At 48.7% G+C, this 17,477-nt stretch overlaps 5 protein-coding genes across 5 annotated transcripts; 1 reads left to right on the top strand and 4 right to left on the bottom strand.

The window, feature by feature from the left end:
* Positions 1-3,473: 3,473 nt before the first annotated feature.
* RBG1 (GTP-binding protein RBG1) lies at positions 3,474-5,106 on the bottom strand (the record flags this gene model as incomplete). The annotated part of the gene is made up of 9 exons (XM_026762346.1): positions 3,474-3,493; positions 3,555-3,675; positions 3,734-4,090; positions 4,148-4,485; positions 4,541-4,702; positions 4,756-4,830; positions 4,895-4,937; positions 5,000-5,020; positions 5,086-5,106. The coding sequence occupies 9 exons, from the start codon at positions 5,104-5,106 to the stop codon at positions 3,474-3,476; spliced, it is 1,158 nt and encodes a 385-aa protein (XP_026615854.1).
* Positions 5,107-5,695: 589 nt separating this feature from the next.
* On the top strand, positions 5,696-6,708 carry CDV56_108686 (putative cysteine dioxygenase Cdo1; the record flags this gene model as incomplete). Its single annotated transcript, XM_026762305.1, has 4 exons — positions 5,696-5,962; positions 6,257-6,394; positions 6,453-6,510; positions 6,572-6,708. The coding sequence occupies 4 exons, from the start codon at positions 5,696-5,698 to the stop codon at positions 6,706-6,708; spliced, it is 600 nt and encodes a 199-aa protein (XP_026615853.1).
* A 562-nt stretch (positions 6,709-7,270) lies between these two features.
* CDV56_108621 (glycogenin) lies at positions 7,271-9,652 on the bottom strand (the record flags this gene model as incomplete). The annotated part of the gene is made up of 4 exons (XM_026762240.1): positions 7,271-8,078; positions 8,131-8,795; positions 8,863-9,450; positions 9,551-9,652. 4 exons carry the CDS (start codon positions 9,650-9,652, stop codon positions 7,271-7,273), a joined length of 2,163 nt encoding a protein of 720 aa, XP_026615852.1.
* Positions 9,653-11,164: 1,512 nt separating this feature from the next.
* CDV56_108556 (alpha/beta fold hydrolase) lies at positions 11,165-12,720 on the bottom strand (the record flags this gene model as incomplete). Its single annotated transcript, XM_026762175.1, has 3 exons — positions 11,165-11,974; positions 12,029-12,501; positions 12,573-12,720. The coding sequence occupies 3 exons, from the start codon at positions 12,718-12,720 to the stop codon at positions 11,165-11,167; spliced, it is 1,431 nt and encodes a 476-aa protein (XP_026615851.1).
* A 965-nt stretch (positions 12,721-13,685) lies between these two features.
* On the bottom strand, positions 13,686-15,458 carry CDV56_108479 (putative capsule-associated protein CAP1; the record flags this gene model as incomplete). The annotated part of the gene is made up of 1 exon (XM_026762098.1): positions 13,686-15,458. The coding sequence occupies one exon, from the start codon at positions 15,456-15,458 to the stop codon at positions 13,686-13,688; it is 1,773 nt and encodes a 590-aa protein (XP_026615850.1).
* Positions 15,459-17,477: the final 2,019 nt, after the last annotated feature.

Below are 17,477 nucleotides of genomic sequence, written 5' to 3'. Positions count from 1 at the left end.
GTCATGGTACTTCTGCTGCGTCTTTCCCTTAGGCTCTCATAGCGGTCAGTCCTTGTCTGATCGACTGGTTGTCATTGCTCCTTGGTTCTGCCTGTCAGGTCCGCCTAGTAGTGTTGGTGTCGTAACACCTATTTTAATCTTTCCTTACTAATTTAAGAATAGCTTGCTTAGTAGCTTTAGTAATCTCCTTTAGATAGTCTATACACTTCTTATCTTCTATATATTCAGGTAAGATACATGGATTAACCTATAGATTATAGCTATAATCCCTAGCTTTTTTAACCCAGTATTAAATAGTTAATTAAGGTAGCTAAAGGGTTACCTCTACAGCCTTTATATTAACACTAATAGATATTAAAGTAAGGGCTTGAACACATAGGCTAATTAGGTGAAAACCATGCATCTTAGGCTTCTGTTTTAATGCTTTAGGGGGTAGGCAGGCAGGCAGGCAGTCACACTGATCTAAGGGTGAATCCATTTTTAAGCTGAAAAGGGGAAGAAAAGGGGTTCTGAATAGCTTTAAATTGCTTTTTCTAGTATAAGTAAAAGTAGAAAAAATAGATGAAATTAGAAGAACTAGTTGTTATGGTGGCTTAATAGCTCTCCCTAGTAATTTTAGTGTATGAGCTATACAGGAGGTGTAATGCCAAGTTTACTAGCGTAACAAAGACTTTTGCACCACACCTCCATACAACTGCTTACCTGCCTGTACCGTAAAGATGAAGGTGAAATTGTAATACTACCATGGATTTATCCGTAAGCTGAGGTACCTTAATCATTGCCGAAAATTGATACTGTTACATACGTAAGGTAAGTACTCCGTCCTATCAGGGCAGCTTCCATTACCATACTGATTACTCCGTAACTCCGTAACTCCGCCATATTTATAAGTAATCTGCATAAATGCACCGCACGATGATAATTGCAAGACAGACAGTCAACGGGAAAAGTCCGAGTCCGATTCATCTTCGCGATCTCCAGACAATAATGACATCGTACCTTGGTATTCCGTCCTGGTTAATAAGGTTTTGCGATGGAGAGGAAGATCTCATTGGAGTGGAGGTACCTCAATTCTGATGGCTTGATGATGACGAGTTGTCTCACTTGCGAAATGAGCTCACATTATTCATTCTGTCGAGACTCTCAATACTGTGAATAGCTGAATGTCCGGAAGTCTTCAATGACAACCCTCTCTTCCGGCCTTCCTCTGAGGTAAAATAAATTTCAACCTCAACGGAACACAGCCGTCGTGTGGCTGCATGGAAGGATTCCGCTATGCCGAACCAAGCGACCCCAAAAAAGGTATCATGGACAAGACTGTAAGACAAGATCCGAGAAAAGGATTGTAATGACGACCAGATATGTGGTCAGGTACTGCCGTGAACAGAGAGGAGGAAATACAGACCTCCACACTGATGAAAACCTGCATCTGTTGGTGCGATTACAGTCACCTGATGGGAAAGGGTTTGCTGCTTTGCATTGACTTGCAACCTCACTCTTGATCTTCTCCATCATTACGGAGTTTGGAGTACGCCCTTAGAAGACCTTTCCGGGGCGATGGCGAGACATTGACTCGAACCGGATCGAGCTGTGTAACGAACGCTCTGCTTCATCTCAGGATGTGTCAACAACAATAGCTATTATTGTTCGATGGCTTATTATATTTTGCTCTGAATATCCCATCGATCTGGTTTCAGATCTCATCCACCTCACATCTTACAGCCAACTCTCATAGCGAAGTTCCGATGCACAAATGACGATTCCAGTAGCTCTTTTCTCCAAGTCTACAGAGTGAAGATCCTGCGCATACCTCTCAGAAGCTATTCCCTGTCACAAAGTTCATCCGCAACTGCAGCTAACAATCTGGAAAGCATGGGTAAGGCTTCGGTTCCGCGCAGACCGCTTCTTATTCCTACTGTTATCTCAGTAATACTGCACATTCAACCTGGAAGCAGTCTCCGATGATACGATCATGGACATATTATCGATGCCCATTAAGCGCTCCTGTGGATTGCTTGATCGCAATGAGGCGAAATCCCCCCACATCCGAACGCTTTACCATCTAGACCTCTGATCAATTGTACCAATGAGAAATATTGCTCTGATATAATTTCCTGTCATTCCGTAACTACCGGGGATCACTCCGTAAGCCTGGACACAAGGAAGCGGTGCCTGACATTCATGGCGTCATTTGAAGGCCTAAATGCCTGACTGCCTGAGGGTTGAGGTTTGAGTCCTAAGGCGCAAGTAGGGCACGAACGTAGGGCATGTGTCCTGTCTTGCACAGATGCAACCTTGTCCTTGGCCGGATTGATAGCTGCTCGGATTTCTCACGGCACTCTGGGCCGAAAATGAACAGGGACTTTGTAACTTATCCCTGAAGATTAAATCTAACGGATTCGGGCTTCGTCAGAGGATATCTATGCTCTCACTTCGTCATGCTCGGTTAGTGTTCGCGTTAATATGCCTTTTCCTGGGCGTATACGTCCCCTCGCTATCGCAGGCACCGCTTACACTCGTGATACTCCAACCAAGCACACGAGCCTAACAGGCTAATTCTTGACAATGTCGGCGTCGCAACCAGACTCCCTCGCCGGGCGAAGCGATCACGAACACAATATAAACTGGTGGGTCCTTCATGAACACAGAGCACGCAAGTTATTTCGTACTGCAAAAGAGTATGCAGCGCTCTGATAGGGCGAGTTTCGTCAAATCCAGACTCTGTGCCCGGATCTTCAACTGTGGTGGGGAGAGTAAGATGTGAAAAATCCATGGAAGCCTCGACCCTTGCAGTCCTTCGCGCTGATATTGCGTTACTGCGCATGAGCCACAAGCGAGACCTACCTGGTCTTGCGGGCGATTTGCGCCTACCGAGGTGGTCTTTCATGGCTGAACCGTTGACGCCTCGTGCGCGGAGATTGAGTTCGGATGAGGACGCAAGGAGTACAGGTGATTCGCCATCGAGTCATTTATCTTACTTTCAGGCTAGGACTGGACAGACCTTACAGCAAATGCATGAACGCTAGATATGAAGGGAAGGAGAAAAAATTCGGCAGGCTACTATATAGTAGGTTTGGAGTACATGCTGCTGAACCAAAAATAAGATCCCGACTTTGAAACTTTTTGATTTCAGACGCCCATCATAACCTCTGTCGACCTCACCCTGAGCACCACAGGGTAGCAGTGCGATCATTCTAGCTCATGAATCAGTAGATTATCTCCAACGAGTAATCGTCCGAAATTAAGTCGCAGCTGGCAGCATGCTGCCCGTGCGCGGATCATCTAGTCCGTTCCCATCACACGCCCATGGCGTCTCGCGGAGCTATGTCACACGAAGGGCGGTCCTTTTGTCATTGGCAAAGGATCTTAGCGCAGCATCACTAACACAGACCTTCCAAAGCTCTCGTGCGCGATTCGCCAAAGCTGTTCCTGCTATGGGGCGGACTCTCGGATTTCAAGTTCATTGAGATTACTTAGCGCTTGATAATCGTGACTATATCGACTCGTTAGCTCAGGCGGCACGAAGCATAGCGGAGAGCACAGGGATAGCATACCAATATCCTCATCTGCTAATTCATGCGAGAGACCAACTCGCTGCGGCTGGTGTTTGACGGAGCGACCATAGACAATGGCAACCTTGAACTGTTCCCTGATCGATCGGTGAATGGCGTTACACTACAAACTCATCAGTAATGGTCTCCCAGTATCTCGTAAAGGTGTGGTGGAATCATACAAAGTCTTCGACTGTGCATGCGTTTGATCTCAAGACAACAGGAGCTGTGTAATCAGGAGCCCTTCCCTTGGGCTTCGTGTAAACTCGTCTGAGATTGAGCTTCTCCCACATTTGTTCCAGAAGCTCATCGATGTTCCAGCCATGCTCGGAACTGATGGGAACGGCGTTGGGGATCCGGTACAGAAGATCCAGCTCCTCAATTGAAATGGAGTCAATCTTGTTCAGGGCATAGATGACTGGGATATAACTTCGGCTCTTGGCCTCAAGGACATCAATCAGATCGTCAATCGTGGCATCACATCTGATAGAAATATCCGCAGAAGAAATCTTATATTCATTCATGACAGCTTTGATCTCCTGTTCGATGAAGGTTAACTTCGAACCTGAAAAGAGCCACATATCAGGAGAACATACATCTTGGTCAATATGTGTTAGGGGGACAGTGCTAGTGATGGCAAGACCACCCTTGTCCTTCTTCTTGAAAACGATGTTGGGTGGTTGTTTGTTGATTCTGATACCGAACCCCTCCAATTCGTTCTCGATGATCTTTTTGTCGAGCAGCGGCTTGTTGACATCAAGGACGATGAAAATCAGATGGCAAGTCTTGGCCACTGCGATGACCTGACGACCACGACCTTTACCATCCTTGGCACCCTGAATGATACCGGGGAGATCGAGAATCTGAATCTTCGCACCGTTGTACAAGACCTGGCCGGGAACGGTTGTCAAGGTTGTGAACTCGTATGCCGCGGCTGCGAATCCAGAGATCAGTTTCTGTCCAGCGACACGCGATCAATCAAAACCTACCCTCGGAATGTTGGCCAGTCAATTTGCTCATTAATGTACTCTTGCCGACGGAGGGGAAGCCGATGAAACCACTACTCCTAGTAAGCATATTGTCGTACTCAAAGATCCGTTCAGTCGATACATACACACTGGCGACACCGGTACGAGCCACATCGAAACCAACTGGACCTCTGCGTTAGCCTCCCATAAGAGATGAGCGCAACCTCTGCACTTACCGCCACCTCCACCGCCGCCGCCGGATGGAGTCAAAAGCTCTCGTTTTAGTTTTGCAAGCTTCGCTTTGAGTTGACCTTCACAAGCCGTCAGCTGTCCACTTCAAGATACATAAAAAAGCCATCTCTGTCCAGCGCATACCCAAGTGAAATGCCGTCGCCTTGTTCTTTTGAGTCCGAGCCATCTGAACATTCGGTCAGTTTCGAAGCACTTGCGACCATTCAACGTGGAGATTGCTGCACGAACCTCATCCTCGATTTGTTTGATCTGCAGTCATAATACCAATTAGCATGATCAGCCTCATCAAGATCAGACATATGTGATAACTATACCTTCTCCACGGTTGTCGACATTTTGACGGTTTGGTACGAGCACTACCCTCGTACTAGGCGCAATCTATAAGAACGAAGAAGATTGGTAAAAAATAAGAAGGAAGAATCCCGTGAGGCTTCTCCGATGTCTCGCTCGCTGAAAAGCAGTCTAAGCCCGAGACAAATCGTAAGCACGTCAATCGTGAAAGTGTTTTTGCGGAGAGATCAATCTTTGAAATTGTGGCCGCCACTTCATTTGTCGCTCAATCAAGGCGGTCTCACATGGCGGGGTTGAGGCCTCAGGCCAAAATCAGGCATCGACGTCTTTCTGTGGCGAGTTCTCTTTCCGCATTGGGAATGTTGTGTAGCAGACAAAAATCACCATGACTGGTCGAAAATGGTCCTATGTTCCATTCGTATGAGATGATATGAATTGGCATTGCGTTGCTATACTCGTCAAAAACCTATAATTACCCATTATTAATGACCTGATCATTATCCTCACCTTTCATGCTGAATCTCTCTGCTCCGAACTCGCTACGACTAAGGTACTATTGATCCGACTTTTATACTTCGAATCACAACCCAGCTTCTACTTCTTACTTGCACATTGCAAGTGATCCTCACAACAATGCCATATCTCGACTCCACAACATCATTAACACCTTCGCAAAATAAGTACCCTGATAATGCATTCGAGAAACTCGTCCTCGACCTCAGCGCAGCGTTGGGTCCGAGCTCGGGCCTGGATTCGGACGATGTCAATCCCCTCGACATCCAGCGCCTGATGGAGCAATATGTCTCCAACCCGGAGGAATGGCGCCCTTTTGCCCTGGGAGATAACAGCAGGGGATATACAAGGAATCTCATCGATGAGGGAAACGGTAAAAGTAATTTGGTAGGTCAGACGTCGATCCCCTTCGGTGCTGTAAGCTTCAGCGGCGCTGTGATGATATGCCCGTACCTGCATGTGGCCGAGACCAGATCATATGTACCTCGCCACCGTGAGACACGGGTCGCGTGCTAATAATGTACTCCGATAGTTGATTTTGGTCTGGAGCCCAGGCAAAGGGAGCGCAATACATGATCATGCCAATGCACATTGTGTCATGAAGGTACCGTTCATCTAGCTTTGAACGCTACTCCCACATATCCTCATCGGGGCAAAACTACTGAACTAACAACGCCCTAGATCCTCAAAGGCTCTCTCCAAGAGACCCTATATACATGGCCCGATCAAGATAAACTCCAAAACGGGCAGTCCTCCTCGCCGCAAATCATCAAGGAAACCACCTACACTGAAAACCAGGTAACCTACATGTCTGACAAGGTCTGTAACCGCTACTCCCCTAACTCATATCGTAACTCGAAACTGACAATTTGTCAAGCTGGGCCTTCATAAGATATCGAACCCAGACCCTCATAACCCCGCCGTCTCTTTACACCGTATGTATCTCACATTGACCTCATGCATGTGTCTGCTTCGCTGTGCGCTACGAGTCCCAAGCTAACCATACGAACTCGACAGTTTACACCCCGCCAAATGCAGCAACGTATGGGTTCTGCGTGTTCGACGAGAAGACTGGGAAAGCAAGCCGCGTGAAGCAGTCCCATTTCTACTCTATCAGAGGAGAACGGTGCTAGTCTAGCTTTGCTTTCCGGGCTGCATGGAGAGTTGGCCGCTTTCTGTCTGCTGTTTCTATCATGTTGAGCTAGTTGCTCAGCACGTACAAGATACCTTTGCATTTGTCTTCTCTGCATGAGACGTGACTCGAGTGTGCTATCCAGGATGTCAGTATTAGCTTTACGTCCATTTTTTTTTCTGGCCAATGAATTTCTGATGGGATTTGCATGAAGCAGAAATGACTTCTCACTTTTCCCTTTTCCTATTCCTGCTTAGAATTGAGTGTAGGACCCACAAGAGTTCGCAATAAACAATCCCAGACGCAATTGCATCAACAACTGTTTGAACATCTGCCAAAAAAGATATTCGCTCCTCATGCATGGCTCAACTAAATCCCCGGAAAGTAAATGCACATGCTTGAGACGTACTGTACAGTCATGCAATGATATGCGAGATAGTGGATGAACCTGAAACGAAAAAACGCCAGCGGCAGCATTCAGAGACCAGTGCATTATAACATACCACAAAAAAAAAAAGAGAAGAGAGAGAGAAGAGGGAATGCGGAACAAATATCAAACACGCCTAACTAATAAATCGGCGTTCTCCAAAACTTCGGACTGGCGCCGGCAAAGCTCTTCGAGGCGTGCCAACGGATTCTGTAAACTTCCAGTATAAGTACGTCGCTTGAAGGAGGTGCAAAAACACATCAACCGTGAGACCCACCCAGTCCTCCTGTTTTGGTACGCCTTCCGCGATCGGTAATTGTTCATCGGTAGTCTCGTCCCCCGCGGCTTGCCCGAAGGATCGTCTGATGGGCGCTGGCGTCACGGGAAGGCTGGGGCGTTCTACCTCCGTGGGGAAATCCGTGACTCGCATGCCCATGGGCCCATACTCGGTTGTTCGCCAGCTGGAGGGCTCGGTTCCCGGGCTGGGTCCCCCAGAGATCACTTGCACTTTGGCTTTTCTGCCATGTTGAATGGATGATATGTACTTCTGTATCTCCGGTACTTCATCCCATGCATTTGAATGGGAATAGGTCTCCCATGTAGCGGTAGATGGCTCTTCGGCTGTCCATGAGGTCCTTGACCATATGGATGGTTTGTATTCTTCTCTGGTGGATGTCGAGGGTGACTCTACGCTGGGCGTAGAGACTGTACTCGGCTGGTCCTCCAGAAAAACACGCGTGGGCTTGGGCGCACGACTTTCCCAAGGGAATATTTGCGTAAGTTTTTCTGGCTCCGGCTTTGTCTCAGGGACCTGGTACCACATGTTCTTCGGAGCCTCTGGATAAGATGCCGGCGGTTGAAAGAGCCGTTGATCTTCAGACATGGTATAAGTCCTTTCGGCCAATGCAAAACCTTCCGGCTTGCTGTTCACAGGAGGCGGTTCCCTAAAAAGACCGAGTGAGAAGGGTCCTTTCAGCGAATCAATTTTGCACTTACCGAGCTGCATCCCATTCCGCCTTGGGCGCTTCAAAAGTTTCGACCTCGACTGGCGGTGCGGACAGTACCTGAGGTGGCTGTTGTGTCTCGACGACGGGCTCTGGCTGTTGATGCTCGTGATGGACCTCATTCGCAGCCGAGGGTTGCGACGGAGGCGGTAGAGCGCTAGCCTGGTGAGTAGGCTGTTCGGTCTGTATTGTGAACGCTGGTTGGCTGGAATGCGGCTGCACATAGGCGGATACGTGTTCTTCTCCACGAACATACTGTGGAACAGCACTTCTGATCGGTGCTGCTTCACTCTGAATCGGATGATGTTCCTCTGGTACTGGTTGCGCATGTTCCACGTGCGACACCTCCGGCCCATGAGAAGAACTGCCCTGGTCATGGAAGCCTTCCTCGCGAGGAGCCTGTTCGACCTGGGTGTGGCTATGACTACGTACTGAATGTGGTTGTAGTGGTGGCGTTCCTAATGCTTGCCCAGAAGAGCTAGCCACTTGTTGATCATGCTGTATTTCTAAGACTTGCTCAAAGGAACTAGCCATAGGTTGATCTCCAGGAGGATGTGAAATCTGTAAGTGAGACGGTTGCGGTACAGTCTTTTGTGGGTAGGTAGGTATGTCACTCTCTACCATGGCAGGCCTACTGGGCAGGTAGTGGACGGGCACCTGAAACGTAGTGAGCAATAAAGGTAGCTGACAGGAATGCATCATAGCAGAGAAAGTCAAAACCCACCGTTACAACAGGGCGATAGTGCCTATCGTAAATAGCCCACCACCTCCCCAGCAACTGATTATATGGTGATTCCACAGGCAAGACTTGTCTAGGCATGTTCCAGGGCTTCTGAGCCCCAATGAAGTGGATCAGGCTAATGGTGCTCTGGAAATGCTTATAGGCAGGGATGTACTGGTAGTTGGCGCTGGGAGTGCAGTTATACGTGAAGCTCAACCTATGCCAATTGCGAAAATGCATGTTCAGCAGCCCTTGGTCGGCCCCGTCAAAGCTAATGCCCCTCTCCGCGAGCGTCTTGAGCGCATAGTAATCCTGCAAGTTGGGTCGCAGGACCATAACACCGCTATTGAAAATATCCGGCCATCCGACATCAGGCGCGGCCGCGAAATCCGCCTCCAATGTTAAGAGTTCATCCGGAGCTCTCACAGCCACGACATCACAGTCAATGTATACTATGCGTCTGAATTGCGTCTGTCGCCAGAGTTCGATCTTGGTGAATGTTGAGATCAGATCCGGGCGATCCATCAGCCATAGGTTTGCCGGAGTGTGATTTGTTGCTGTTTGTACGGGTATGATCTCGTCGTATGCCGTCTAAGAAGACCTGGTCAGCGACATGGTTATGATAAGATACCCTCGGCTGTTTGAACACAAGCGCACGTCTGATGTAATCGAGTAAGTAGTAGGGCCATACCTGGAGCTCCTTGACAGTAACATACTGTAATGTGTCAGGTGTGTAGAGAGCAACGAGCTTCGCCTTTGTGCCATTATCCCGCAATGAATGGGCGAGAACCATAGCACCTAGAGGGACAAGCTTAGTAAAGATCGATTTGACGGGCTTCAACAGATCAATTGTCTACCAGGAAGATAATGATCGCTCAATAGGAGCTAAAAATGGATTAATATTGCTCTCGACGTAGTTGACGGCCCGGGGAATGCGAATCAGTACATACCGTGCAATAAACTGCGCTTCCTTCAGGTACCATCTCGACGGTACCTGAATCCCACTCGAACTCCGTAGAGATCGGGAAGGGAGATCAAGAAGGGAGAAAAAGGATGATACCTCAACTAAAGATTATGAGAGTAGGAAATAGACAGAAAAGGCAAAATAAGGGAGGAAAAACGAAAGACGAAACGGTTGACAGGTAATGATGATCAAGACGGGACCTCCTCGTCCCCTCTCCGTCAAGGGTAACGTCAAAGCAAACCAACCCCGCCCGCCAGCAGAAGCAGCGACACGAGTACCTGGGAAATGATCAAGTGGATCGGAGCGACAGCTGCCACAAGAGCTGCATCGCGTCCAAAGAGGTTACAGACTCGCCATTCGAACGGTCACTCAGCAGGAAAACCGAAAGACTATGGGCGGTTGAGAGAAACAGTGACAGCGGAAGAAGAGGTAAGTTGGTAACCTGAGGTATCTAATTTCCAAGGTAGCTGCTCTAAACTTGCTGGGCGGGTAGCTGGATAAAACATGGTCACGGATACTAAGAAATCAAAAACAAAAAACCGGCCCATTGACAATTACTCCGAGACAATGACGATCTGGATGATCTGGGGAGTCCAATAATCCTTCAGTATCTATCTACCTACTGACCAGTAACTAGAGTATCTACTCCAAGACAACTCTGGCCGGATTGGGCTGACCTGGACCGTTCCTGGCTCGCTCAAGTGGGGTCAACAACAGTGCACTTCTTCTTATCAAGGTGCCTCCAGACTTTCTACCATCATCAACCCCTGCATTTGGTCCGTGCCCTCATGCCACAATCAGCGCTTTGATCCCCAAGGATATTCATGTCATTGAGGATGGTAAAGAGCTCTGTTATTCTCAACCGGTCCAGGAACTAGTGCGGCCGGTGAAACAAATCAGACTGGCTATTGATATGACCCTTACATTTATCCTTTACGAGGGAAAAGTTCCGTTGTCTATGTTTACTGTTTGATCCCGTACCCGGGCAAGGCCACCACCGACAGTGCTACAGACGAGGGGCAATCTGAACATCAGTTACTCCGTACGCAGAGTGCATCAGCATGAAGACTCTAGGAATATGATGCACACAGAATGCGATCAATGATGACAATCGATTGATGGATGAAATATTAATGCGTAGTCTTACATTGGATGGTCTCCCTTTCCAGGTGACACTCCGCAGATATGTGAACCCTTGGCACTGTCTATACAAACTCAACCAGCGAGTCTGCAACACGGCAACGCAAAAGACGAGAAAATTGTCAACAGAAGGATAGGAGAGCGATCGGGAAAGGGAGGTCAACTCCCACAAGGTACCACATCCGTCTCAACGTACCATTCCTACTTGCGAACAGTCACCACGGCGTCAGGGTAACAAGCCTGAACAACGGCACCGATGTCCTCTCGTTCTCCCTTCACAGCCCACTCCACGGTCTTCTCGATGGCCACACGGCTCTCGCGCTCCAATGGCGTGAAGTGACGAGAGCGTGGGAGCACGACGACCTCGCTGTTGTAGACAAGGTAGTCCGAGATGCCATCAAGGCACAGCTGAGCGTCGAGAGCAATATCTGCCTTGCCCCAGAGGATTGTGGAGCTTGCTTTCAACGCTCCTGTAGGTCCGTCATCGAACAAGCCAACTCCACTACCAGTGCGCCGCAGCGGATTCCCTCCCGCAATGCTATGCAGGTCGGCGATGGTTTGGACAGATTTGCACCAGCGGCCCATTGCCGCCCCATCTCGGTAGTAGCGAACCATGTGCTGGAAGTTAGAGAACGCACGCTCCTCCACCGAAACTGGATACTCGTCGCCTTCGGCAGTCCGTGTTTTGCATTCTTCGGTCGACGGGCCCAAAGTGCTAGCCATACATTCTGCGGCATCCCGAGCGGTGAAATCGACATCACCATGGGAGTCTTGATGAACCGCCTTTAGGAAGGAAAGGTTGCCCCCGCTGCCGAAGTATTTAACAAAGCCCATTGGCAATTGCATCACAAAGATATAGCCCGAGAGCTTCAATTGCCGAAACACAGGCCACAGAGACCTGACAGCTTTGATGAGCGTCGAGCGCGACCGGATTGGTGAGCGGATCGAAGTCTTGAACATTTTCGACGATGAGGATACAAGTCGCCGAATGTTCGCTGCAGCCAGACCGGGCTGGAAATGAGAGTTAGTGAAGGTCAATCACCCATTGGTCGTTGCTATACATACCACCGGCCCATTGGTGACGATAAACCGGTCAGCCAACTGAGGAGCTTCAGCTGCAAGCCGCGTGGAGATAACGCAACCCCAGTCATGCCCCACGATAACCGTCCGTCGCTGGTTGTTTCCAGTCTCCGTATCAATGCCGTACTTGACTCTGATAGTGATGATAAACTCCGTCAAGCTCTCCAAGACGTTTGTCGCCGAATATTTGTCCAAACAATCGCTTCCTCCGTAGCCGGGTAAGTCGACGACAACCAATGTAGCCGCAGATTGAAGAGACTTGGAGCTCACGATGTACCGCCACACGGCCCAGCTATCAGGAAACCCGTGGATGAAGATCGCCAGTGGTTTCTGAGACGCCGTCGAGCTCTCAGGGGAATCATTGCAAAGGTAATGGAATTTGAATCCGTTTCGCAGGGTAAGCATGTGATGAGAAAGACCAAAGCATTCTTTCGAGAGATCCCAGAAGCGGTCGCGGGCTATTCCCATTGCAACAGGCATCGGGTCAGTTCTGCTGCGATCGAAATGTCCGCGACGCAAGCCCACTCACCTAACTGCAACTCCAACTTCTCCTTCTCAGTCGGACGTTTGAAGAAAAGTCCCTTCTTCACAGCTATGAGTCCATAGAGAACCAGAGTGAAAAATCCATAAGCAAAAATCACAGCAGATTTGAAGCTATTAGCGAGACAGCCAGCCATGTTGCTAGCAGTCTGGCAGATGACCTGCTCTCCACTCAAACAATGACGCTAAGAGCAAGAAGAAGTTGTAATTTCAGAAGGAACGTAACAAGTTGGTGACTTTCCTCATGGAGAAAACTGCAATGGTACCTAAGCTTCAGTGCAATAATACAATGAAATACGATGGGAGAAAGAAATAAAAAATTGAACTGGCTTTGGGCACAAAATAAGCTTAAAGCAGTACCTAGATAGATGGAGGCTGGAGCCTGGAGCCTGGAGGGGAAGCGTTCTCCGCCCACTAGTACGGAGTAACTACTATATAAATGATGCGTCATAACGCATGTGATTATGCTTGCTTGCCTGATGCATAAGGCAACACAACTCAGTTTCAAACCTGAGCTTATAGCTTGATACCATCATAGTAATTATAGGATGCCATATTCGAGAGAAGGAGAGCTTTTGAGGAGCTATTGATCTTGAACATATATTCGTCTAACAAAGTCGAATTCTCACAAGATCAAAAGGCAAAAGCCTCTCCAACCAAGGCGATGTAGGCGAAGGAGAAGCCTTGAACGTCCTGGAAAAAGCAATACATTGGTAGAGACAGCTGCAAAGCTACATATACAGAACAGGGAACTGTTGCAGCTGCAGTACTGTCAAGTCTAGACGCCTCCATCATAGACGAATATCAACAAAGCGAAAGAAACATAAAGTACAATACAAACGCTAACAGCCTCATACAATGCAGTCAGGCAATTGAGACATCACTCGCAAGAAATGGGTATTGATATAGAGCAAGTGCAACCGAAGATTCATGAAGCAAAATCATAACACCGGAAAGTTAAAGAAGAGGAAGAAGAAATTTCATCACCAACTCCCGAGCAGATCAAATGAAGAATCCCAAATTCTCACGGTTATCGTCTACTAAACGTCCGTATCTGCCAAGGCAATGTTAGCGAGTCACGAATTGCAATCAAGAAGTAAGCTTACTCTAGCAACAGTCTGAAGAACCACACTTCAATATCGTCATTTCGTAATGCTTTCTGGGCCCAGTCCTGGCCTTGTCGCGCAATCTTTGCCGCCATGTTTTTGCCCTCATCTTCAGCGACAAAGTACCGCATCATCTCGACGTACTCGTCGCCCGTCAAGCTCAGAGGAACGTAGTGTACCCAGGGTTTGATCCACTCGTCGTGCCATTCACGAAAAATAGCCACCTTGCAAACTAGACTGTTGCTGTGCAAAAAGGCGTAATACCGGCCACTGAATGCGTTCCCGTCGATATCGATTAGATACTTGTAAGTCCATGCATCCTGCTGATCAGCCGCATCCACGATGTCAAAGAATTCCCTCTGAGCATCGCAGTCGTTCGGGTCACATTGCCCGATGGACGAAAACCTAATGTCGAACAGATCACGATACTCTGCGCGGCTGACTTCCTTGGTTTGCCAATTACCGTCAGTGGTTTTAGCAAGAACCTTGGCATTGCCCAGGCTATTGCTGTTGCCGACAAAAATCTGACGGTGTTGCCGCCGCCAGCCACCAGCCCGAGAGAAACCTCCGGTTGTGGAACCCCTCCAGTACATCTTTTCTTGCTTCTCGTCCCAAGGGTAATCCGCTCCCTCCGCGTAGGGAACCATGTTAGCCCAGTACCAGGGACTTGGATAGAGGATATCCTGAAAGCTGGAGATTTTGCTCTGCGAGAAAATTGGAAATAGATCGTGAACGACGTCAAAGGCGTTTGCACGGTCAAAAAAGCCGTAAGTTTTTCTCAATGACGGAGTATTGCAGATATCGGAAAAGGCAGTGGTATTGTAGATAAAACCCGGATCTCCACGTTCGTAGGCCCTGACATTATCAGGCGCATTCTCGTCCAGGGATCGGGCGGGGCTGTCCACCGAGCAGGAAGCTCGAGAGTCGGTCCATGTGGGCTGATGTGCATAGCGATTGAAACGTGTCGTACGCACTTCGTCGATCCGGTCACCCTTGTTCAGATCTTTGGGCCGAGGCGACCACGCGTTCGTCGGCGATTGATTCTGGAAGGATTTCGGGAGGACACTGTCCTTCGCAACACTGACCATCCTGCGCAGATCATCGCTTGGAATGACGACTCGAGGCTCATCGTGGGTATTGAAAACGAGGTCCATATCTGGTAGAAACTTCACAAAGTCACTCATCATCCCAGCAGTAGCATCTCGCTGCCATTTGTGTTCGTCACCACCTCCTTCTACCAGAGTGACCTTTCCATTTCTGATGAGCAATCCAATCACAGCATTGTCATACCCAAGCGTCTCGCGCGCACGTTCACGAATCAGCTTTGGCTCGATCGCCCAAAAAGGTAGCAAGGAGTGGTAAATCGTGTCGTATTCATCAATCAATTGGACACCCCTCGATTGAGCGAACTGAAACCACCTATCGAAATGCGGCGGGGGGTGCATATTATATCGACGACGGTATTCATTGACGGCGTCGGTCAGAGTCTTGGACTGGCGCGAATGCAACTGTTCGAATTCGTGCTCTGCATTTTCGACGAGAGTGGCGATTGGGTGCTGATCTCCGGAAAAGGGTGTTGTCGCGGGACTTTCTGGCAACTGTTTCTGCTGCTGCAAATTGGTGGAAATATGTGCAGGAGGGCGTGGAGTAGCTGGAGGAGGCTGATTGAGGGGTAAGTCGGAATCATGATGGCTTCTTCTGAGAAAGACAACCGATAAGCTTGCGAGGATGACGACACCCAATAAGAAAACGAGTCGTTGAAGTCGCATCCTGCCACCGAGAGGGGCTTTCTTAGCTATGTACGCGAAAAGAGTGCCGAGGGGGCATTGAGACGAGGGCGATGGTAACAAGAATGTTTGTTTGTTTGTTGATGATGCATGTAAGGGTTTTGCGAGGGTGAAAAGGAGAAGCAGGATGACGAAGAACCCCGGGGGGGTGAATGATAAATGGCAAATAATATAGAAGCTCCCTTCGACGACAAATGATTTGATTGTTCGATATGAAATAATTCATGGAAATAGAGGTGGGACCAAATCTCTCTCCAAAACCCCCCCCCCCAAAGTACTAAGTAGATAGGTAAATACGTAATCGGTTGTCCGGACCACGAGACAGGCACTAAGAACTTTAAGGTTCTGCAAGAACTTTAGGGACACAGGGCGGCAGGGCCAGACCATTATTCAACCACAAGCGTCGACCAGGAGAATTCCACATTTGTGTTTGGTGTGCCAAGAATCGACCGCGCAGGTAGGTACTTAATCCTTGAATGCTGGCTTGATGGTACCTTATGAGCTAAGGACATATTCGATTACTCGAGTGGCCGTTGCTATCTTGCCGTGCATTTCTTGTGCTTGAGAATACGTAATCCGAATAAGGGGGGACTCGGCAAGTGATTCCAGAGCGAGAATTTTCAGGAGCCACATTTATGCTTGGTGGCGGGAAGGTTGCGTATCGAACCTGCTTAGGCTGCTTAGGTGCCTCAGCTTTGTAACTCCGTACGGATGATTGCAGTGCTGATGGTGATTGCATCGTTATCATTCCAGATAATGGTGTCGATTCTGCAAAAGTCCCTTGGTTAGAATAGTGGCATTGGGATGTGGCAGTGAAAGTGCCAATTATATAGTATTTCATCTTCGAGCCTCTCAGCCGCGGTTCATGGCTGTCAAAGGAAGGTACTAATCAGTGTAGAAATTGACTCAAGATAGTGACCTAGTGCTGCTTGTCTCGCGAAAACATCCAACAGCAAGCTATGTTAAGTGCAAAAGCCCCCAGTGTCTCGAGGACAAATGCTTGCGCCTGAGCAACATGGCAGTACGCTGCAAGACACAATGCTGCGACCAGCAGCATATGCACAACATAAAACAACTGTCGTCTCAAATGTATCGATCCTGTTCTCATGGCTCGCAGCCCGCCGGTTGATCCCACGGGCCGTGTAAGGAGAAGAATGAAGATCGTGGTGACAACTCCGCACAAGCCCCACTGGACATCCAAATCGCGTATGCGTTTGGCCAGCAAAGAGCTGAAATCTGGGTGAGACGATTGCACGAAGAATGACAAATACAGAGTGGCATGCGCAATCAATAAAGGCGAGAGGACTACTCGACCGAAGAGACGGTGCAAAGGCGTCAAGGCGGATTGTGGGATGGATGTCAAGATCGACACAACGGATGGCGATGTCGGTCTGGATGCGGATATATACCAGACCGGGGACATCAGCACCTGGAATGGCAACTGCGAAATGGCAACATGGCCCAGCGCTTTGGTCAGGTGGAGGTAATCTGACAGAATAGCTGTCATTTAGCTCGTGTCTATCTTGAACCAAGCAATAGAGTATTCAGGTATCGGCCCAGTCAGGAGCTGTGGGATATTGTTGTTCCTGCATCAAGGGACGGCCAGAACGACACGCGAAGAAAAGAAAGTACATACCCTCACCACTCCTCCACATGGAGAGTCCCAGAAGCCAACCAAGCCAAATCAAACAGACAGTATATTGTGCTCGAGTCTCCGACCAGCCGTGAAAGAGGGGTAATTCCCACCATGATCTATGTGCTCGCTGAGGGCCACTTGCATACCTTGCGGGCGAAAAGGACCTCTTATAGCATCTGAATGCGATCAAAGCAATGAGAACAGAAAGTTGAGCATAGTATCCCCGAAGATCAAGAAGCTCGCGGCGATGCTGTTGCTCGGCCGGAGAAACAAGTACGAAGTGCCAGGGCCATGACAGCGACATACTGGCTGTATGGTTGTTGGACAGTCACGTTGGCAGGATCTGACTAGACACGAGTGCAGAG

The sequence above is a fragment of the Aspergillus thermomutatus genome, assembly GCF_002237265.1.
Source record: "Aspergillus thermomutatus strain HMR AF 39 chromosome Unknown NODE_56, whole genome shotgun sequence".
NCBI lineage: Eukaryota > Fungi > Ascomycota > Eurotiomycetes > Eurotiales > Aspergillaceae > Aspergillus > Aspergillus thermomutatus.
Note: the sequence above shows the minus strand (reverse complement) of the source record. Positions and strands in the feature narration are given on the sequence as shown.